Raw genomic sequence first — 24386 nt, 5'->3', positions numbered from 1 at the left:
TGTACAGAACAAAGTATTCAATGAGAATATTACATTCATTCAGATCTAGGATGTGTTATTTGAGTGTTCCCTTTATTTTTTTGAGCAGTCTCTCTCTCTCTATATATATATCTGTATGTGTGTGTGTAAATATATATATATATATATATATATATATATAACCGAGGGCAAGGGTGAGACAATCAGGTGTTCGGTTTAAGGAGCCTCTACTCTTTCATAGAGCCAGGTTGGTTTGAAAAGCCTTTTTTCCTCAAATACATCAAATCAACATTTGAACCACGTTTAAAAACCCAGCCCCTTAAAACATTTGACATAACAGTTTCTGACAGCTGCTTATGTGGATCAAAATCAGACCAAATGGATGACCTACAGATGATATTGTACATTTCAAGTGTGATTTTACCTTAACACACATGAGCTTACTATTAAGCGTCTACACAGATAACCTGAAGGCTACTTTTAAAGCCACCTGGGTCTGCTGATCGCCTCCATGCCACACTGCATGAATGAATTATTTATTATAAAAAGGCCCAACCACATATTGAGTGCATCTACTGTTCAACAGATTTCTGTATTAAAACAGCAGAAATTAGGCAAAATTTTGTCTTTTCATTAGCTGTGAACCATTTATCAACAAAATTATAAAAAATCAACATCTGTGGGATATATAAATGTGTAATGCATCTATGAGCGTAGTTGATTATCATTAATAAATGTACTTTTTATTTGATTAATTCTAATTTACTGATCTGCACCTGTGCATAATTTTTCAAAACACAGGATCTGCATTTTGTCAAATTTTTTGTTACCCAACCTAAATATCTTTGCTATACCAAGTGTTTTTGTTCACATTGGTTTGAATTCGCCTATTTAAGGTCCTCTTTATTTGGCGGAAATTCAAATATGACCCATATTCAATTGGTCACCTATCCAGCTGAATTGTTAGATGTTACAACAACCTCGACAGCAAAAAAAAATCTTCCCAATAATAACCAGCTGTAACCTTGCTTGATTACACTCCTGACTGGCAACTGACCAACGGATGTCTTTTGAATACTGCAAAACTTCCTTTTCCATAATGTGAATTAGTGCAGCCCACCTCAGAGGCTCATGGCACATAAGCAACTTTAGTTAAGTGTCCGTTAGCGTGCATGGATTTCCACACATAAGCACACACCCCAGCAAAGATGGTAAGTGAATTAGAGTAGCTTTATAGCAGCCCTCTGTGAGCAGTAAACAGACGTTTATATCTCTATAAAAACTAGCAGAATATTAGAACACTCAAGGGAGCCGGCATACTGCAGGAAGACTCAACCAGACTCATCTTACATTTGCTTAAAATACATGTTATAGCAAGCATTTCATGTTCAGTGTGACCACACACAGTTTTTGGGAGCATATATACCAGAGATTACCATTTTCAGTCTAACCCAGTTTATTATTTTTAATAAGTAACAGGAATGTGGAAGCAGAAAAGTAACGCAAAGGAAACAAATTAAATTTTTTATATATATAAATATAAATATATATATATATATTTATATATATATATATAAAAATCTTTAACATTCATTCTCTCATTTTTAAACACATCACAACTGAATGCTTAAGTCCAAGAAGCAAAAGAGTTTTTCTTTAAGATACACAAATTTATTTTATTTTCTTATTATTCTCTCCACAGTCTTTCCACAAGAAAAGATTTCAAAGGCAACTACAGCCAATTTGTATTTCACACAACTTGCTCACCACAGTTCTGTTCCCTCAGTTACGGCAAACCAAAGTGGAGGAAAGAGGAAAAACAACTAAATGACAAAAGGTGTGGAAAATGGGAGAAAGTTGCATGTAATCATCCTGCTAAATGAAAATCAAATATTCTATTGAGGATTATTATTATATTGGTTAAAAGGAGAGAAAGTCAATGATATCTTGCTTTAATGCCGACATGGAAGCTAACCAGCAGTTAAGGGCTAAAACATGAGGTATAAGACCTGAATAAACAGTTCAGTCCAAAACAGGAACCCCTCCGTTGCTTAACGTAGCTTCAGTCCTCCATCGAAAGTCTTCGGGATGTAAAGGTGCAAACCTTCCAGGTCCAGGCATTTTTCATTAGCACACTGTCTCTTGTGTCCTTAAAACAAGTCTTTTTCAATTTTGTATACAGCAAGCACACAAAAGCCTCATACTTGATTAAAGAACAGGGATTTGAAGAAGAAATGCCTACATGTGAAAGATAAGGAGAGGATAAGCGGATTGAATAAAAAAAAATAAATCCAAAGCCCCTTTCCAATGCTGAAGTCTAGCCTACATAATCCAAGAACAAGGAGTTTGCTGTCCCCATGTGTTTGCATCCGGCACAGTCTGCAGGTCCTGATTATGGACCATTAAGTGTCCAGACACTTTTTTTTTAGTCCACTGTGGCAGAAGCACCTTCAATTTTAAACAATCTGGAATCAAATGAATAAATGGGTGTTCTGTAGAGCAGAGAAAAAGGAAGCAAGCTAATGGGAGGGTGAGGGCAGGGTGAGCTTCGAGTATCCTGAGGAGGGGGATTATTAGCGGTTTGTCTTTCTGAACGGTTTATGGTTATAAGAGCTGGATGGTCAGTGTGGGTTAGACGTGACATGAACCGAGGCCGGATAACTAGATAGCCTCACAAAGTCCATACTTGGCGCAGGGTACAAAGAAGCTCTGGTCTGGATTCTGAGGTAAAGAGCAGAGTCAAGAAACAGCGCCAAAGCCAAAGTGTGCAAGAAGGACGACCAATTCTTTCTCCTTTTTCTCCTCCTGATCATTCTTTTTTCTGAGGTAAAGAGTACAGTCTGGTTTCCAACACAAATATATGGGCTGTGTATCATCTTGACATCCCTTTGTATGTTTTCACACCATTCATAGATTTGTAGTCAAGAGCTCCACAAAAAGAAAATAGAATTTCCTTTCTCTAAAATGTTCAGGCTATTAGATCTGTTTTGTTTCCAATAGGCATCTTAAGCAAACGGGATATGATCAGACCAAGAGGAGCAGGATGCAAATAGGTTGAAAGTAAGGGTAGAATTTAGCAAAAGCCGATTTTAAAATAGACCAAATGGAGGTTTGTATTCAAAACCAAAATAATAATAATAAAAATAAATAAACTAGTGGAAAACCCTGAAGAATTAAAGAAGAAGAGAAAAATCATATCCCTGTTAGCGTTGAGACACCGTCTGAAAGCCAAGGCTCCTCTGGGGAAAATGGCTTCTCACGAACATTCCTCCCCAATGCGCTGGCACGAGCGGCCCACTTTACGGTCGAGCTTGACCATCTTGAGCACAGCCTCCTGACGCCCGCGTCCCTGGTGGTCAAAGAGACAATCGTGTTGCTCAGGAAGACGATGGAGCATGCAGAAGATGAAGCCTGGGCAGCGAGGGAGGGGTGGAAGGTGCGAGAGACGGAAGGAAATTTTATTTGATAAATTCAAAATCAAACAAACAGCTACTTCCTTCATGTAAGCAGACAGTTTTACATTTTATTACACTTAACATGAACAAATAATATGCATTCTACTTGGTGTTTCCTATTCTGACTTTATTCAGCAGAGAACAATCCCTTCTCTCTCTCTTTCTCTCACTGACTCCACTTTAGCAATAAATCCTACCAATCGGTAAGCTCAAATGGACCAGAAATTATTGTTGGCTTGCTTAGTCATTAATTATGTCATTAATGCACACTATCGCACTGCTGCCATTCAATAAATGGAGAGTAAATTCCTAATTTGACATCTGGTTGCAATGCAGTTAAAACTCGTATGAAGACTGCACAAAGGAAGAAAATACCAGGCAGACAGTTGGGCAACAATGGGACACAATTTTCGTCCAATCAGATACCAGTCATGCAAAAATGACCACAAAACTCTCATGACATTTTAAACTCTAATGGTTCATTCAGTCTTTTCTAAAATATTACTGAGCTTATAATAAATGAAGTAATAGAACAATTCTTATGGTTAATGTATTTTGATGAGATATGTCAACATGTGTCAGGTTTTCGAAGATTATACTTAAATAAATTTTGGTTTTTCATAAATACATAGCTTAAAAGTAATAATGAAAAAAAGCCAAATTAATAAAAGAATTGTGCGCATCACCCTTGACCACCCTTGACCACCCTTAAATGCAAGATGAAACAACACTTTGACAAAACCCTAACCAAACCCAGTGTGACTTAAGTACCATTTTTTGGTCAAATGGTAATTACAGCAGCCCTTCGGTAAATAAGAATATCAATAAAAGGTCATTTATTTTAATTGCTACTGCCTTTGTTTCTACCACACTTTGTCCTTCCACTGCACTTTCTACAAATAAGTTTGGAAACAGCAGCTAGTAAACTGCCAACTTCCTTGTGGAGGGTTTTACTAACTAAAATCTCTTATGATAAAGGTTTCTGTATAACATGTCAATAACATAACATTTCTGAAATAAAAATGATATTGTTAGGTTACAATAGGTTTTCACATCAAACTGAAACAAAGGCTGGAAATAAATCTCCCTGTATGTGCTGAATCTCTATGATATACAGGTTTCATTGTTTGAATTGAAATCCAAAATAGAAAACACTTCTCACTAATTTTCTAAATTACTGAGATGTACCGGTTTGCACTTAATCTTCTTTAAATATGCAGAACTGATCAGGTAATTATTTATGTCCACATGAACTAAAACAGGTGTGATTTCTGTTTTGTTTAACTGCTTTTCTTTAACTAATTTACTGAAGTAACTGCTTGCGGACCTGGTACTTTTGTAATTGCGAGATGTTCTGGGAGCAACTTGATCCAGAATAATTTTGTCCTGTTTTTTTTTTTTTTTACACCCTAATGTCAAAACGATTGAGTTAATTAGCAATTTAGTACCAGAGCCCCTTTCCCTTGTGTCATACAAATACTTTGAAAGATCAATATTAGGGGCAAGGCGAACCGAGCCGATGCCTACCGTGTGAAACAACACTGAATCACTTTCGCTGCTGGAGAATGATGTTCTCCCCATTTACAATCTGAAATGCATTCATTCTTTCCAACTTATTTTCGGCTCTTTTCGGCTTACACACGGCAAGCACATTCTGCCAGGACCATTAACAAAATAGGCTGAAATGACTGCAACAATCGAAATTACTATAATTGCCACCCATTTCCCCTTTTGGTTTGTAAAAGCCATGTTGTCATAGTAAGCATTAGACTATTAGGATTTGACAGAAGGTGCATTAAAAAATGTCGGGTGTAAAATAAGAGAGGGAGAAGTCAATTTCCAATTTAGATATTATTACTCTGGTATAAGGAGATTGGTCTTTAAATAGCAAAGAGCTTTGACTTTTTAAGTACTCCAATTTGTATGCGAACAAGTTGATTAGGAAGCCAAGTATTGGCTTAAACTGCATTAGGGGTAGTGGTAATTGGCTTATGTTTTATTTGCAATGAGAAACATTCAAGCTTCCTGCAATGGTCCCCACAGACCAACAAAAGCACGAAAACAAACGGCAGGGCAAAAGCTACATTCCTTATCTGCAGATTTTCTAATCCGTAACTAAACCTTTGAACAAGATCATGTAAATCCATTTTTCAATCTTTAGGACAGATAATACTCGCTACAAAAGTTCTTCACTGCCGTAGTGAACATGTGCACCTTTTATTTGACCTTTCACCTAAATGAGCTCTCTGTTTCCAGATTACTCCTAATTGTTTCCCTGGACTTTAGGTAAAGTCCAAGCAAACTTCTAATCAAGGTGTGTAGCATCCCAACATTTCAAACACATATATATAAAACCATGGATGCTAAAAAGAAATCTAGTTCATAATATAATGTATAATCTTGATGTTTATTTTTTACCCAATTTAGATATCCAGAAAGCTTTAAAAGAACTTGATTAACTGCAAATTTCAATGCTGATTGTTAACGTGTCCAATTGCGAATGTGACTGTCATTTAGTCAGTGGAATAATTACCTGTTTTAAATGGTTACAAGTGAAAATAGTCTTAATCGGGAGAATTCTATTTATTATTGTCCAATTTTACCCTACGTCCACTTCTGATTGGTTGATCAGTGACAACTCCTCTCCTGGAAGAGCATGTTTAAGAGGAAATTTGTTTCCAGACAGAACTTCAGAATCAATCAATAAGGATTGTGTGACTGTATCAGAAAGTTGACAAATCTCCCTTTTTAACTTTGGCAGCATTAAATGTGTTTTGTATGCATCATATGCTACATTGTATCCATCTACTAAGTGCAACTCATACAAGAGTGAGTTTTGTTTTTCTTATATACACAATATGAAGGTTCCATCAGCTTAAAATAGCAAATTTACATAGGATAAAATATGTTGTTTTGAATAGTAAATTTAGGTCCTTACAACTCCTGATCAGCTCTCAGTAATCTTTCTCCTTCAGTTTAAGTATTGATTCATCTCTGCCTTGATTCTAAATAAATTGCAATCCTGACAAATACACAGAAATTCCTTGGTGGAAAGGTAAAGGTAGAAAATTACACATTCAGACTGATCATGTGTGTACTGTGCTATATGTATACTTGATAAACGTGTAAATCATTCTGTCCAAGCATGAATGTACAGTTGTGTTCAATATAGTAGCATTATGTTTAAAAATGTGAGTAAAGCTCAAAATCCTAAGAATAGTTTTTATTTCCATGAACTGGGAACAATGCATATTATATTCTAAATATATCCAAGAAAATAAATGTATCGACCTTTTAATCACGTTACAGAAAAAGTTGACTAATGATCATTGGGCTGTTTAACCAAATGCATGTCTGCATTCTTTGCCACACACTCAAATATTTCCTGTATAAACTCTTTAGGATCCATCATCTGTCCGAATCACTAAAGTAATATTTATTTGTTTCTGAGAACTGCTGCACATCTAATTTGACAACATTCTACAATTCCTCTCGAACAGCATTTCTGATGTCAACCCAGAAGTTATCAATCGACTTAAGGTCCGGGATTTGGGCTAGCAACTCCAGAACTTTGATTTTATGGGTCTGGAACCAGGATGCTGCTTGCTAACTGATGTGTTTGGGGTCGTTTTGGTGAAACACCCATTTCAAGACCATTTCCTCTTTGTCATAAAGCAACATGACCGCTTCCAAGTATTCTGATTTAGGCAAACTGCTCCATGATCCCTTTTATGTAATAAATAGGCCCGACACAATAGTAAGAGAAACCTCCCCATATCATGATGCTTGAACCACCATGACTCACTGTATTCAATGAATAATTCAGTGTTTGAGGGTGGTCTGACAAACGGTCTGCGGTCCCTGGACCCAAAATGTTTCTCAATTTCTCTTTAGACCAGTTGACGTGTTTTTTGGAAAATTGTATCTTCTTCAGCACTGGGACTACACGGGGGCCTCTTGAAGCTTAGCTTCACACAGGCGTCTTCCAATGTCACAGTACTCACCGTTAACTTCAGACCCTTTTTGGTCACCCTGGCTAAGTCTTTGACATTCTGTCTATTCATCGACCCATTTGGAAGTTAGTCTTCCATTTTCTTCCACGTCTCTCTGGTTTTGCTTCTCATTTTAAAGCATTGGAGATCACTTTAGCCAAACAGCCAAATATTTTGTGCACTTCTTTATAAATTTTCCCCTCTCCAATATTACCGTATTTTCCGCACTATAAGGCGCACCGGATTATAAGGCGCATAGAATAGAAGCTACTGCAGTCAAACGTTTCACTGGGGTTGCGTTATGCATCCACTAGATGGAGCTGTGCTAAAGAGAATGTCAACAAAACAGTCAGATAAGTCAGTCAGTCAAACTTTATTAATACACTACAAACCAGCGTTCTGATAACTCCATTCACTCTCATGGTAAGGTCTCCTCTACATAGAATTCTATTGAATAGAGCCAACCGCACGTTAGGAATGCATTGGAGTCTATGAAGTTGAAATCAAACGTTAGTTAAAACGTGAAAGGGAACTTTTCCCTGATTCAGTAAACACGTAAAAGAAACAGTTTGATGCACTAAATCAAACGTTAGTACATTCACAATATAGTAGCGTTAACTGTTGAATTCTCTCGCTGCTGCTCTATTCCCATGTTCGACTGCGTAGCTGACAGCCTTGAGTTTGAACTCAGCATCGTAAGCGTGTCTCTTGAAAGGTGCAATTTTGGGGTCGTTATACACACAAGTGGTGTTGGACTAGGAGTAAGCACAGTACAGGTGTTTACCGCTATTACTTCGGCGACGCCCCTGTTGCAGGAATTGCCTGAACTATATGTGATTAGAAGCTCAGTGTGTGGGGTGTATGTTTCGTGTGTGTGTATGGAAGATGTTGACATTACTCCTCCGGACAGAGGTGGCGCTGTGTGCTGCCGTAGCTGAGAATCAAGAGTGAAGGAGTGACGTCGGTATTATTGTGTGTGTGGGGTGGGTAGAGACGGCGACCGGAGCAGCGGTGTACGAGTCTGTAAGCCCTGTGTTTTTACGTGCTGCAAAGTCATTAAAAAGAACCCCGAATCTCGTCAACAACTCAGTGTTTTGATGCTGTTTCTTCATGCTCAACTCAGCAACGTATGAGTGAGGGAGTTAACCCCGAGGAAACTAGTAACTTCGGCCCTGGAGAAAACGTCTCCCCTGTGTCATCAGACTACGGTCAGGGGACAGAAACAGGAAAGGTTAACACCCCTGACTACGGTAGCCGTAATGCTGCAAGCGGTGCGGCTTTGTAGTTTACCAGTCATACTGAAACATTTTGACAGAGCGCCGTGTACAACCAGTATGGATCAACCAATTAACCAATTGATCTATATATAAGGCGCTCCGGATTACAAGGCGCACTGTCATTTTTTGAGAAAATTAATGGTTTGTAAGTGCGCCTTATAGTGCGGAAAATACGGTAATCAAAGTACGCGATTCTTCTGAACAATGCCTGGACTGACCCATTTTTGTCAGGTTTTCAGAGAGAAATGTATGTACAGCATGTGCTGGGGTCATCCTTAAATAAGGGCCACCGGATAGACACGTTTCTTCACAGAATGAATAAACTCAGTAATTGAACTCCACACTGTTATTATTTTGAACACATCTCTTTCAATCAATTATTCAATAACACAGACTCAGGAGCATGCATATAATGAATGTTGGTTCTACTGGTTTTCTATGACTCTACCACACCTTCTACTAAATTATTTCCCATCTGGGGAAAACTTCTACCAAAAAAAGCGATTGATCTGGTTAGTCTAGTTGGACTGCTATTATTTTGAACACAACTGTAGTTTTATGGGTCATAATGCTAATAGTGTCATCATACCACAGCGACAGGAGCCCAGTTCTTGTTGTACTAGCTCCAGTTTAGTTTGGCAGCGATGGCAACGTTTGCGGCTCCGCTGTTTAGAGCCGCTACGAGAAGAAAATGGCGAAGATGACAATGATGATGACGACGATGAACACTCCTCACCCTCTGGGACCTCAGCCACCCTTGCTCGCTTCTCTGGTGAAGAGTCACTTTCTGACTCTGAGGCTTGAGACACAGGAAAATTTGCACATATAAAGGAAATAAGATAAAGATAAAAAATACTCGCAAAAATGTATGATTAACTGCATTTCCAGGAATTCTTGGTCAAAATTACCATACATTTCGATTTTGCATCTCTTTTTTTAGCAAATGTTTAAGGTTGAAGAAAACAAGATTAAAAAACACCACTTAATGACATTACACCAAGTAAGAATAGATTTGATTTCTGTTATAACCATATTTGAAGGTTATTTAATCATCTAAAATGGTTTAAAGATGATTTAACAACTTTTTACTACTGGGAGAAGGCAAGGCTGGTTTAGTGTCACTAAAAGACGGAGAGAGAAAGCAAGATTAATAGGTCTCCTGTTTTAGATTACATGCCCGACATGAGGGACAGTAGAAGCCTGTAGCAAGCTTCCGCTGGTTGGCTAGAATTTCAACTCAGCTTTTCTCATCAATCCAGCAGACTTTTTCTCCGGCCCTGCCAAAATTCAGATCAGCACTCAATAAATCTCTGAGAACTAGGCCATGCAGTGCAGTCAGACATCCCCCCTCCCCATCCCACTAGCCTGTCTCATCGATCCCCTATATATGCGAGTGTGTGTGTCTGTACATCTGCAGTTTCAAGCTGTGAAAAAAGGGCTTCCTTTCCGCCTGAGTTTTGCTATCCTTGTATGTTCCTGTTGGCAATCTTTATAGCCTAAACTATTTTACATCTAATTTCAATTTCAATTGAAACTGAGGCAATTCTGTTACTGAAAGCAGCTTTAATCTGGATTACATACAATAATTTGCGCAAAAGAGTGCAAAAACAGTACAAGCAAAAAAAATGGATTCAGGTTTTAAAATACAGACCAGAAGTGATGCTACATGTGAATCTGTGTTTAACCCTAACACTCACATGACTGTAGCTTTAGACAGGAGATCAGCATATTCACACACCGCAGGGAAAGACTACTTCACAGCTGTCTTAGATCATGTCACGTTGTTTCTCAGTAACTTACTTACGTCATGCACAATTTAACTGAATACATACATTTGTTTGAACAAAAATAAAAACTCTCAGGAATAAAACAAATCCCTTTTGGATGTATCAAATGCCCTTCCTCCTACTGGGCTCTGAAAAATTAGCTGAGTAAGTGGAAATAAGAAGCATGTGGTAAAAAAGATATAACAGACAAAACATACCAGATTCATATGAACGTTTTGTGGGAGTGGAAAGTGAAGCCAAGACAGCATCTGTGTTGGATAGTCCTGAAAAACAGAAACAAACACAAGCAAAAAAGGAGCAAGAATGAGAAAGGGCAACAAATTAAAAAAAAGAATGGGAGGACATTGTTTCTTTCCTCTTTAGACTCAATTTTGCTTTCTAATAACAGGTCATTTAAAAAATGTATTCTGTCAAGGTCATTAATTTCCAGACAGATGAAAATACATGTTTTCCAACATCATACAGAATAATCTGAAACCAAGAGACAGATCAGTACATTACTAGGTTACACTGAAAACCTTCCGAGTTTCAAATCATGAACCCCCTTAAATATAAGCTGACATTTTGCCATTCCACACAGTCCTACCTAAAAAGCTTGTGACTGTTCAGTGTAGAATCCATTATTAAGCTGTGAAGTTTTTGTTTTGTTTTTCCACAACAACTATGATTGATAGCTAACACAATATGCTACAGCCTCCTGTGTGCATATTGAAGCCAACCGACAGATGGTTAAAAGGAGTTTCTAAAAGATCTCTACAAAATATTGTGTTGTATGATCCACAATGTGTTATTTCAGTTGTGAAAGCTAAAATATTGGATTAGATGGGCACATTTTAACATTTTACTGGACTATATACATGTGCTATTTTGGCCAGATACTGGTGGGAAAAAGGTGTCAGAATTTCTTTTTTTTTTAAAAGCTCCGCACATCAATTTTTTCTCTTGTTCCGAACAGACCTCCACAAATAAACTTGTCACTGTATAGTTATGACGGATGCCAGGGCAACTGTAGGTGTCCTGTTCGGACTTTTGCCTCTGAGAAAACATCCTTTACCATCATTCTTTCGGTGTCTTTTATAAGGACAAATAGAACTCGTTTCTGCCGACAGTCCAAAGCAATCAACTGAAAACTAAGATACAGACTGTGTTCAATAAAATTAATAATTGTGTATTAAAACTCACTTTGGATCCTTTATCTCCACTTGAATGCCTGATCTCACCAATGTACACCTCCACCTTTCAACATTTTGTGTATTTTTGAAACCAATTTTGACACTAGTTAAGCAGTTAAAAAAGTAGCTAAATAAGTGCATAAGGTTGCCAGCTAGAGGGCAGAGTAGTAAGAGGAATACAGCCCAGCTGTACGCAGCTGGGCTGTATTCCTCAGCATATTGCAGCATAATGGTTCGCAAGGATTGTATTGGTGACAGACCAGGAGCAATTAAGATGATGTTAATGCTGTTATCTGCACTCAGTGGGGTGTGGGAGAAGACTAAGCTGACTGAGCAGACACGTCTTGGCAACCCAGAGGGGTATGTTGTATCATTTGTTGTAATTGTGGTTATTATGCAAGAAGAGATGAGCGTTTTCAAGGTGTTTCACAGAGAAATTTGTTTTTGGTGTTGTCTATATGTTTAGAGACTTTATTATTTTAACTGATCATTGTTAAACTGGCGCATGCTAAAGCGTACAAACAGCATAGTCGAGTCAACAGGAGCACCCGTGGTATTTACAGAATGCTACTAAACTCGTCTTTTTTGAGTACAAATCTAACAGGAATGGGACGATGTGCCTCTCTGAGCAAAGAGGTGCTACTTTGGCATCAGATTTCACAGGTCCTGATTGGCTCCTGTATATTCACAATATTATTGAGTTTTCCTGCAAAAGGTTTTGGTTCATTTCAAACAAAACAAACAAGCATGCAAACTATAAGAAATGTTTTTCTGCAGTTGGCAATGAAAAATGTCATTTTCAATCTATGGTAAGGCTGAGCCTTTTCACAATTCAGCTCAAAATGAAATATAAACATCTTTTTGACATTTGTCCAATCTCATCCTATTGTCTGGGATAAACCATTACAATTCACCAACTCTAATAAATAGCATTTGTTGTAGCACATTATAGGAAACATGAAGATCAAAACCTGTGGTCCTACCATTCTGAATATGAACAGATGCCACTTCAGCCTCTCCTGGCAAAGGTTCTTCTGAAGTGTTGGATCTTGACATCAGGGTCTGACTAATGCTGTTGTTTGTTTCAGTACAGAACATGTCCGTTTGACTGCTGCTGGTGCTTGAAGAGGTCTTTGGGGCACAATCATCGTTTGGCTGTTTCTTCTCAGTGTCTAAGAAAAAATTGGCAGAGTGAAATGTGTTTTCCTCTGCTTCAATCTACATACTGCAAAAGAACTTTCATGTTTTGGAAATAGCTGAAAGTTAATAGGGGAATGTTTCAAATATGACGAGGCACAGTGGTGCATCTTTGGATGAAGAGCAGGTTTGAACACAGCCAAGACAACCTGGCATGTGAAAAGTGTGATTATAACCTGAGTGAGATGATGCTAAAAGGTTTTGGAGATATCTAACCCTGAGATGCACAAATATAAATTTTCTGTTGGACTAATACACAATAATAACCATTTTTTTGTAATGGGAAAAACAGCAGTATTTTCTGTTGTTTGTCCTTGAATTTCTATCTTAAGAAATTTTATTTTTGTAAGATTGAGTGTAAATTGCATTAAATTAAAATCATACAGGCATTTTCAAATACACAAAATTGCACTAAAATTGAATTTAATTGCAACTGAACTGTGTTTGAATGACATGGCTTCACCTGAGGGACTTTGACTAAGTTAAATGCATGCAACTGGATTTATATTAGACAATGTTTTTTGTGTGTGTTTTGAGACCTTTATGTAGCAGTCACTCACACATTTAATTTATTCAGATTTGACAAGAAGAAAACGTTTACACTTTAATTTCTTAAACAATAATAAACATCTGCTATTACTGATATAAAAAAGGGGACTGGAAATAGTAACTGCCTCACTGCAGTCAGACATTTGAGTCAATCTATTTTCGTGAATCCCAGCTTTATCAGAAACCTTATATTCACATTTTATTCAACAAACATACTGCAGAAATGCACTTTTGGCAGACACTTTCTACCTAGATATAGTGTGATAATGCTAATACATAGTATGAATAGATTTGTTCAGTAGTAAACTATGTGTCCTACGCTTACGAACAAACACATAAAGATCTTAGTTCTTTGTGCACATTATCTGGCTCACAATACACACTTATATAGCAGTTTCTATGAAAACTGCAAAAATATATTTTACTGGCATTGTTAATATGATATTGTTCAATCAGCTTGATTTTCTGTGTATAGTTGTAACAAATATATTTTAGAAGATCCCTTAAGAATACTGTTCAATAGAAACTGCTAACCACCTTCGAAAATCACAGATTTATTTAGTTGCAGAAGAGAACCATTAACTCAAGTTAGTGTACTCCTTATGTAATACAGTAAGAGGTAGGATATATCAAACACATACACTCCCCGGCCACTTTATTAGGTACACCTTGCTAGTAACAGGTTGGATCCCCTTTTTGCCTTCAGAACTGCCTTAATCCTTCGTGGCATAGATTCAACAAGGTACCGAAAACATTCCTCAGAGAGTTTGGTCCATATTGACATGATAGCATCACACAGATGCAGCAGATTTTTCGGCTGCACATCCATGATGCGAATCTCCCGTTCCACCACATCCCAAAGGTGCTCTATTGGATTGAGATCTGGTGACTGTGGAGGCCATTTGAGTCCAGTGAACTCATTGTCATGTTCAAGAAACCAGTCTGAGATGATTCGTGCTTTACGACATGGGGCGTTATCCTGCAGAAAGTAACCATCAGAAGATGGATACACTGTGGTCATAAAGGAGGAGTGGCACCCGGTGTGGTCTTCTGCTGCTGTAGCCCATCCGCCTCAAGGTTCAACGTGTTGTGCGTTCAGAGATACTCTTCTGCATGCCTTGGTTGTAATGAGTGGTTTCTTGAGTTACTGTTGCCTTCTATCCGCTTGAACCAGTCTGGCCATTCTCCTCTGACCTCTGGCATCAGCAAGGCATTTGCGCCCACAGAACTGCCGCTCACTGGATATTTTCTCTGTTTCGGACCATTCTCTGTAAACCCTAGAGATGGTAGTGCGTGAAAATTCCAGTAGATCAGCAGTTTCTGAAATACTCAGACCAGCCTGTCTGGCACCAACAACCATGCCACGTTCAAAGTCACTTAAATCACCTTTCTTCCCCATTCTGATGCTCGGTTTGAACTGCAGCAGATCATCTTGACCATGATGTCTACATGCCTAAATGCATTGAGTTGCTGCCATGTGGTTGGCTGATTAGAAATTTGCGTTAACGAGCAGTTGGACAGGTGTACCTAATTAAGTGGCTGGTAAGTGTATGTACATGATAGAATAACTTACCTGCAAAACATTTTGAGCAGAGATTCTTAGTTTTGCTCGACCTAGGGGGAAATAGAGGACACTGTTAATCCAGTGCGTTGAGTAAGAATTTATTAAAATAGAATGCCAGCAAATTTAAGTGCTTCCTACTGGCGAGGCACTTAAAGTCAAGAGCCACAACCCAAGTCTTCAATAGTTGACAAGGAAAAATAAACAACAAAATCTGATCTAGGATTTGACTTTATGGAAGATTACAGGACAAAATAATTAAACTGTTGCTTTGCTTTGCTGCAACAGACAGCCTCTTCAAGCCCAGGGGGAGTTAAAATGTGCCGCAGCTCATTAAAATTATGCGAATAAAAAAGAATAGATAATAATGAAAAGGCCAAATAAGATCAGTAGATGTAAAAATAATAATAAAACATAATAAAATTGAAAAAGTAATCAAAATCTTAATCAAGCACGAATGTGCATCCTATTTGTAATAGATTTGCAACGATCTTAACGTTCTTTCACAAGGTCATAATGGGGTATTGTGTATAGAACTTTGAGGAAAGTGATTAATTTGATGTCATTAGGAAGTAAGGCTGTAGCATAACTAAATGTGGAAAAAGTAAAGCACTGTGAATCCTGGCCGGATGCACTGTTCAAAAATAAAACCAAAAAGCACCCAGACACTGTTTTGGCAAAGTAGACAGATGACATGACAACCACTTGACCAGTTTGATTGCAGCTTTCGTAACAACTGTTAATGAAAAACCTCAAGTACCTTGGCCTGTTCATTAACAAAAGCATGCTAGTTTTGTATTGTCTTTTGTGTATTTCTTATAGTTTTCTACACATGCTTCTCCTTTCTTAAAACCAAAACAGATCTTTTAAATTAAATAGCTATTGTTACAGAGCTGACCAGTGAAGCCTTGAGGGTTTCAGTAGTGCAGCTCTTTCACAACAGATAGCTCTAGCTTCCTCCTGAGAAGGCTACTCTCATTTCCTCTCTGGCCGTCGTCCTTACTGTCTGTGCAAAAAGTGTGACGGTCGCTGCTATCAGTCACATTCTATTTATTTCGGGTGCTTCGTTGCACACCTTTGTCCTCATTTCTAAAAGTAGGGTCACCTGCAGTCAACCAGAATGGTGGCTGGCATTTTGCCAGTGTGTATAGTCTTGGGTTTGATACAGGAAAAAAGGAAATAAGGAATTAGGACGGGCACCCAATCTCATGCATGCAGAGAGAACATGGGTCCCATCCTTCTATTAACCCTGCAAATGAGAGGCAATCAAACCACAGCATCATTAAGAATGAATGGAATGAGTAAGGATGTGAAATATGCAGAAGCATACTCTATAGCCGTTAGCCTGAACAAAGTCTGAACAGAGTGCATAGAACCTGTGTTTCACCAATGGCCCAGTGCTAATGAGAATACCTAATTAGGAAAAGACTGTCATCTCCAGTTTGAGTGACACAGAATGGGTTACAAATGTTAATACATGTCTGAGGAAATCTCATTCCATGACATGTTACTGACAATCGAAAATAAAAGATCTAACAAAAATCTTCTAAAAGACAAATCTAGAGACATTTTGTCACCCGTGTGGGTGGCTGAATTATTTACAGAGTGATGATCTATCGCATACAGTAACTAAGCTAAATTTATGTCACATGGGAAGGTGAGATCATAAATAACACACTACTGTGCAAAATTTCCTCTGTAAAATTATTCTTTTTTGCAGTTCCCACATAAAATGATTCAAGATAAATAGGAAAATGAAATGCTAGAATAGAGCCTTTATTGTGTACCGTTTTCTGTACATTATACTGTGGAACATTTGCTTTCTGCTTTATTTGCTTTCTGTCATCAGCAGAGTATAAAGTTTTCATTGAGAAATTTTAAAATTAATTATATTATCATTACCAGAGGTTGTAAATAATTAGGCTGGTATACCATGGTCCAGGCATACCCTAGTTTTAAAGTGACAGCTTTAAACCAGCAACATTTTCAGTAATGCCATTCCTGTAGTTTACTCTCTTTCTAATGAGAATCCAGAGACAAAGCAGCGTTAGCATAGAACACGGCACCTTTTGTTCACCACCCATCCAAAAGCTTAATGTAAGATTACTTGAAGAAAATCCTAAATTCTCTCTATTAAAAAAATCAGCAGATACAAAACACACAGCCACATAGTAGTAGTTTTGTCCAGTGTTCTATTCACAAAAAGTAAAAGTTGACACTTTACATTTACATTTAATAACAAAAAAACAGCACTGTGTGCACTGACAGCAAAATAATGGTTTGATAAACAGAATCATTTTAAACAAATGGACAAAAGTGTCCATAACAATACCTGAGGGTTAATAAAAAGTGTCTGGGACAGCGTCAGCCAGTATTTTAATAAAAATGTTTGAACTGACAATTGTCTCTGGGCTTCTTATGTGTCCTGTATTTAAACTTGGTTCTACTAAACAGATAAGCTAATAGCCTAACTCCATCATTATTACAATGAGGCAGGCAGAAAAATAAAAAGTAAACTTCATTTTGGTAGTTACTCATGTTAAAGATGTGTTTTATAAAATCTTTACAGCTCCCAAAATTAACCATTGAATTAACAAATTAATTATTCAGATCCAATTAAAAATCCCAATACTACCACAACTCTTTTAAAATGGGTTTGCACATTTCTAATCAGCACTGTAGCGTAACTAAAATTAATAATTTGATATTTCTTTTGTTAAGCTGAATCCAGTTATGATTTTATTCTGAGATAACCAGATATAGCCATGCATGGGGCCCTTGAATGAGACCCACCTACACTATTGTCTGCCCTTGAAAGAGTTTGACAAAGTGGCACTAATGTAGAAGCCAAAGTTTAACAAAGGCACAACTGAGTAAAGAGTTCCCTATTTTTAAACAGTAGTCTACAATAAGATACATCTGTTTTACATGGTCAGCAATAAAAGCAGACAGCAAAGGTATTACCAGAAATCAGTTCAATTCCTCGTTTATTGCCCAATAACCCTTCTGTCACATAGGTATCTTACGTTTCACAAATAGTGACTTCAGCCTTAAGAACCTAAATCTATAGTATCATATTCAGCAAGAAAAACTGCACGTTCAGCTTTGCCTTCATAATCTCTAAAGTACCTCTTCTCATTGGCTGTGTCTGTAAAACTGTGATTCTGACCACCAAACTCTTTCGTCTGCTTAATGAGAACCATTTCTTCACTTACAGACATACTCGCTCACATCTTTCTGCTTCTGATATAGGGAAAATGGATTCCAGTTAGAAGAAAGTATGTAAAAATACCTGCAACAGATGTGGTCTGACTAAAAGGAATGTGAAAACAATAATAGAATGGTACACCCCTCACAAATGAGAGAAATTAGTTCTCATCATGTCAGCTTTTACTTGTATCGTGTTACTTAGCGAAGAAAACTCTTTGAAAGTTGGCATTAGAGGGTGACACGGGAGTGTATTTTCTCTCCTGTCCCATCCCGCTTCCACAGAAAAATGTCTTATCCCATTCCAATCCCAGGCCAGCATAAAAAAAAAAAAATCCTGTCCCATCCCACTCCTGGTAAATTGACTCCCACTCCCATTTAGAACAACTCCCACTCCTGTGCCACTCCCTTTTTTGTTTTCTTCATTTAGTCTTTTGGCAATTTCTCCAAAGGACCAGTTAGGTCCCTGTTTTTAGCTGTAGTAAAGGCCAGTTAAAGTAAAAAAGAATAATAATGAAGAAATAATAAAAATATCAAACAAAGAAACAGACCATGCCTATCATAGCTGAATAAACAAAATGTACATAGTTGTATTTTACTCATTTATTAAATGATTGTTTCCTTTGAACAATGACATTACTTTTATGTTTCAAGTTGCTGAAACGAAAGAAAAATGCACCTAGCAAGAGAACAAAAGTGCAAAAAGGCATTACCTTCACAATTTAGAAACTGTACCTCAATGGTTCACAGCCCTGGTCCTCAGGGACCCCTTCCCTGCATGTTTTAGATGTGTGTCTGCTCCAGAACACCTGATTCAAATTCTAACATGACCTCCTATACAAGCATCAAGAATGGAGGGTCGAACTGGACAAATTTAATACAATAAAATCATAATTAAATAAATAAAGGTTGTGAATGTCTCATAAGTGAAGTAAATGTAACATGAAAGAAATGTAACATTAAATGTGCCATTAAATTAAAAGTACCATTTATTTATTTAATATAACATTAGAAACAATAAATGTACCATTATATCATGAAATTGACTATTATGCCTTTAAATGTGCCACTGAATAATTAAGTATAATTTTAAAGACGACGTGATGTAATTAGTGGCACGCTTAATTATTTAATGATGTATTAAATAAATTGTACATTTAATGGTACATTACATTTTTTTTCCATTTCACAATGTATTTATTTAACATCTTCCCTTTATGAAGCCTTTCCCCTCTACTGTGGCAAAGGCTCTTAAATCTTTAGTGCACATGCGAGCAATTTTGTTGGTCAGATTAGACTTGACACGTGATGGTACTTTTCGTTTGACGAATGAAGAGATGCAGGGCTGATTCAATCCAGAATTTGCCTTACAAGTGTGCCTTTTGAGACCACTAGTCCGGAACCACTGGTGTACTTGATTACGACTAAACACGTTTTACAAGCGGCAGAATGCGTGTTAACGCCGCTACATTCAACTCTCCTGAAGTTCAGTAATATTTGCGACTATCCTATCAGCTCTATGAGTTTAATAGATAAGTACTAACTTCTGACTTTAAGTTGCAAATCCAATTTTACCATGTCCAGTACTCTACCTGTTTGCTCCCTCCTTTGCTGCGTTTTGAACGCAGGTGGAAAACATCGATCAGAAGCACTGTTGGCTTGTGGGTCGTGTAGTTCGTTTGACTCGCATTATAGTATAGGCTTCTTGGGAAAAAAACTACACAATGGCGGAACCATCCAAGTTTTTTTTTCTTCAAGTTTATAACAAAGTCTCAGTTTTACATTTCCAAAGACAATTGATCCTAGTTTGTTTTGCCTCCTATTGGTTAGCTCCCGCTCCCGTCTGCTCCCGTTCATTTTTTTTTATTTTTTTTTCATTTTTCCCGAAAAAATGTCAGCCTCTACTTGGCATTTTCTATGTATCAATATACACTGCTCAAAAAAAATAAAGGGAACACTTAAACAACACAATATAACTCCAAGTAAATCAAACTTCTGTGAAATCAAACTGTCCACTTAGGAAGCAACACTGATTGACAATCAATTTCACATGATGTTGTGCAAATGGAAAAGACAACAGGGGGAAATCTTTGGCGATTAGCAAGACTCACTCAATAAAGGAGTGGTTCTGCAGGTGGGGACCACAGACCACTTCTCAGTACCTCTGCTTTCTGGCTGATGTTTTGGTCACTTTTGAATGTTGGTGGTGCTTTCACACTCGTGGTAGCATGAGACGGACTCTACAACCCACACAAGTGGCTCAGGTAGTGCAGCTCATCCAGGATGGCACATCAATGCCAGCTGTGGAAAGAAGGTTTGCTGTGTCTGTCAGCATAGTGTCCAGAGCCTGGAGGCGCTACCAGGAGACAGGCCAGTACACCAGGAGACATGGAGGAGGATGCTTTAGTCCAGGTCTGGGAGGAGATCCCTCAGGAGACCATCCGCCATCTCATCAGGAGCATGCCAAGGCGTTGTAGTGAGGTCATATAGGCACGTGGAGGCCACACACAATACTGAGCCTCATTTTGACTTGTTTTAATGACATTACATCAAAGTTGGATCAGCCTGTAGTGTGTTTTTCCACTTTAATTATGTGTGTGACTCCAAATCCAGGCCTCCATTGGTTAATACATTTGATTTCCATTGATGATTTTTGTGTGATTTTGTTATCAGCACATTCAACTTTGTACAGAACAAAGTATTCAATGAGAATATTTCATTCATTCAGATCTAGGATGTGTTATTTGAGTGTTCCCTTTATTTTTTTGAGCTGTATACTAACGCAGAATAGGATGGCAGCAGGAAAAGATTTTTCAAGAAAAACTACTCCAGGTTGCTCTGGGACTCAGACCAGGGCAACAATTCATCTTCCAACACCACAGTAAGATAAAGGGATGACTTTAGGAACAGTCTATGAATGTCTGTGAGTGGCTCAGCCAAAGTCTACATCTAAATACAAACATCTCCGGAAAAATCTAAAAATGGCAGTTTACTCATACTCCCTGTCCCAACCTGAAAGTGTTGAGAGGATCCGCAAAAAAGGATTTAAAAAAAAAATTACCCGCAACAGATTGAAACACCAGATTAACAAGCACTTAACAAAAATCTGCACATCTTTTGATCATCTTTTTGACAGACTACTCAAATCTTTTATACAATAAGTCTGTAACAAAACAGATTCTGAAGAAAAATGTAAAGAGTATAAATAGTGCGGAAATTCTGATGGTACTGTATTTGGGACAACGACATGTATTCATGAAGAACTCGCTATAACTAATGTTCTTATACGGAAAATGTGTTTTAGTGAAATTCATGGAACACTGCTGGGTTTTTACTTAGGGTCTGCTTGACAGCCGTTCAGTAGCTTATCTCTAACCTACCGTTTGCTGTATGAACGCGGTGTGTTAACTAGTTCCCAGTGTATTAACACTGTCCCACCTGCCACATTACCTGTAGGACTAGTTGCACGCCTACAATATTGTCTGCCTTCACAGCCTAAGGTTTCTAAGGCCAGCTGGTGTTAGCTAGAACCTAATACTACAAAACAATGAGGATGGGGTAATGACAAGAAAGGCAGCTCATCTCTGTTAAGGTTGCTAATGCTAGCAGTCGACTTTGCTAACTGTTGGGAGCGACAAGCATATTATTAAAGAAATAAGTTTGAGAAGATTTGCTGGCTTACCCCCAGAATCCACACGGGCAGCGCGGGGGTAAAACTTTGACGTTGTTCGGACCCTTGCTACCCTCGCTCCCGGTGTCCCCCATATCGGTCTTCCGTGACAAGCTCTCCGCGTAGCAGGTGAATCCGTGGATGGAGTGAAGGCCTATTTGCGTTCAACTAGCCGGGCCTTTAAAAGTCTCTACTCGAGTCGAATTAATTCTCAAAGTTTCGGCCTAAAATGAATAACTCTGCCGACACGAGCGGCCGGTTATCACGAGGAATTAATCCAGTTTTAGTGGAGGTCGGGGCCTGTCAAAGCCAACGACGGGCAGAGCCACCGGGGAAGCTGGGCCGATCAGCTGGAGTGAGGAGGAGCAAACCACTGGAAGAGAGGGGAGGAGCGGGGAGCATAACTTTGGCTCATTTTTGTGTGCTAAAGAGTTTCATTAAAACGTTGGAAGTAATTTAAAGTATAAAATTCTGTGTAAACTCTTTTATAATTCATTTAGAGATTTTAAGTTTTTCGAAGAAACTAAGTTGGTCCTGCCTGGCAAATGTCAGTCAGTCAGTCATTTTCTACCGCTTATTCCATAGTGGGTCGCGGGGAAGCTGATGCCTATCTCCAGCAGTCTATGGGCGAAAGGCAGGGTACACCCTGGACAGCTCCCCAGTCCATCGCAGGGCAACACACAAACAACCACGCACACACTCATACACCTAAGGGCAATTTAGAGTGACCAATTAACCTAACAGGCATGTCTTTGGACTGTGGGAGGAAGCCAGAGTACCTGGTGAGAACCCACACATGCACAGGGAGAACATGCAAACTCCATGCAATAAGACCCCCAGCTGGGAATTGAACCCAGGACCTTCTTGCTGCAAGGCAACAGTGCTACCAACTGCAACACCATGCAGCCCCTTGGCAAAAAGCTCTGAACTAGCAGTATTATTTATGGGGTGAAAAAAGGGGAACGTTGTAAGAGCATGTCTTTGTTGAGCCGCTGTTGATCGAAAATAAATTAAAATGGTTTACTGGTGTTTAAATGTTTGCCAACAATAAATGTATTTCTTTATTTTAGAGTATAATTTTTTTACATGTAATTTCTGGGCAGACATCGCGTCACTGACAATCTGATGCGTGCTATTTCACCTTCTAGAAAGGCCAGAAGTCTAGAAATGTGCAAGTCCAACAAGTGAATTGCAGCAATTCAGAGAATAGACAAGCCCTCGCGAGAATATCCATTTTTACATTTAGGAAAAGTAGAAATAAGACACAAATGTTTGGCAGCATGGTGACATAGCTGTTGGTACTGATTAATCACAGCAAGACAGACCTGGGTTCAAATTGGGCTGGTGTGGAGTTAACATTTTCCCTCTGTGGCTGCATGGGTTTTATCAGGTTATTTTGGTTTCCTCCTACCCTGGCCAAGAATAAGTGACTATAGACAATGAATGAATGGAGATGCTAGCCTTATCTGGAGATCTTGCCTTAATAGTCTATACAATAAAGTATATGTATCTCTTTATTAGACTATTTACTTTTAATTGAACAACAATTAATTCAACAGCTATACATGTTAAATCTTTTTTATATGAAGATGTGTGTAAACAAATCATAAAACTACTAAAATATGATATTTTGGTCAAATCTGAATAACAAACCTCCGACATCTAGTAAGGGTTGTGTATCAGAGGACTCCTTTGGTTGATCTATAAGATGGAGGGTGTTATTTGCATCTTAGGACAACCTTATCACACCTCAAAAAGGTGTAGAGGAGCATTATGTATCGCATGTGTCAACTGCAGTGATTGCTCTGCAGAAAATATCTTAGAATACATTAGTCTGACCTAACAGCTTTGCCTGGTGATGGCTATAGTGGGGACAATTGTATGTAAGTATTTCTAAGGATGAGAGCAAAGTTTATTGTATTTTCTTTGTTTGATCCATCTTAGCTGTTATGATTTTTTGAAACCTGCTCAAGGAGGCAAGGATTTTTACTGCAAAATAACAAATTTATTACAACACTTTTAATTAAGTAAATCAGATAGTAGCCTTCCGGTCCAGATTGTCAGCAGATATAAAAAGGTTCATTACACAGTCTAAGGCCAGCATCTATAGTATAGTATCTATAGTATTAATGTGTCCATGTGTAGAAACAGTTTGAGTATACAGCTTTTCATTATTGAGTTTCCAACACACAAGAGAGACGCTGCAGTTCCTTCTGTGTTAATAGTTTCTACAGCTACTCTGACTTCTTCCCACAGTACAGAAACATGAATGCTAGGTCAGTCGGAGATTCTGGATTGCACTGAGAAGTGTGTTTGTGTGTGTGTGTGTGTGTGTGTGTGTGTGTGTGTGTGTGTTTGTCATGGTTTTTGTCCCTATTCTGACCCTGTCTTAGACTGAACAGCTGTCTCCCACGCTGACTGCTGCAATAAGGCTCCTGTTTCCACCCCTGCACTTTCTGGTCCTGATCAGTGAATGAGTTTAGTGATAAAGTCACATCCAAGCTACATAAACACAACTACAAGATGGAAGCGTTAAAACT

At 38.2% G+C, this 24386-nt stretch overlaps 1 protein-coding gene across 2 annotated transcripts; it reads right to left on the bottom strand.

The window, feature by feature from the left end:
- Positions 1-1634: 1634 nt before the first annotated feature.
- LOC124867372 (AN1-type zinc finger protein 3-like) lies at positions 1635-22226 on the bottom strand. 2 transcript variants are annotated; one of them, XM_047363785.1, is made up of 6 exons: positions 21859-22226; positions 14982-15022; positions 12646-12834; positions 10688-10753; positions 9440-9502; positions 1635-3390 (listed from the first exon to the last, which is right to left on the bottom strand). In XM_047363785.1, the coding sequence occupies exons 1-6, from the start codon at positions 21939-21941 to the stop codon at positions 3236-3238; spliced, it is 597 nt and encodes a 198-aa protein (XP_047219741.1). In that variant the 5' UTR covers positions 21942-22226; the 3' UTR covers positions 1635-3235. The 2 variants fall into 2 exon arrangements, with proteins under 2 accessions (XP_047219741.1, XP_047219740.1); XM_047363784.1 differs by having other exon boundaries at positions 9293-9502; positions 21859-22223.
- Positions 22227-24386: the final 2160 nt, after the last annotated feature.

Source organism: Girardinichthys multiradiatus, chromosome 4 (genome assembly GCF_021462225.1).
Source record: "Girardinichthys multiradiatus isolate DD_20200921_A chromosome 4, DD_fGirMul_XY1, whole genome shotgun sequence".
Taxonomy (NCBI): Eukaryota; Metazoa; Chordata; class Actinopteri; order Cyprinodontiformes; family Goodeidae; genus Girardinichthys; species Girardinichthys multiradiatus.
The sequence above is the reverse complement of the archived record's forward strand: the minus strand, read 5'-3'. Positions and strand labels throughout refer to the sequence as shown.

Coding starts and splice junctions, on each gene's coding strand:
- LOC124867372 (XM_047363784.1), bottom strand. CDS start 21,941: ATGGGGGACACCGGGAGCGAGGGTAGCAAGGGTCCGAACAACGTCAAA. Junction 10,754..12,645: donor ATCTGTTCATATTCAGAATG/GTAGGACCACAG, acceptor TCTGTTTTTCAG/GACTATCCAACACAGATGCT. Junction 3,391..9,292: donor ACTGGGCTCCTGTCGCTGTG/GTATGATGACAC, acceptor CTCGCTGCCCAG/GCTTCATCTTCTGCATGCTC.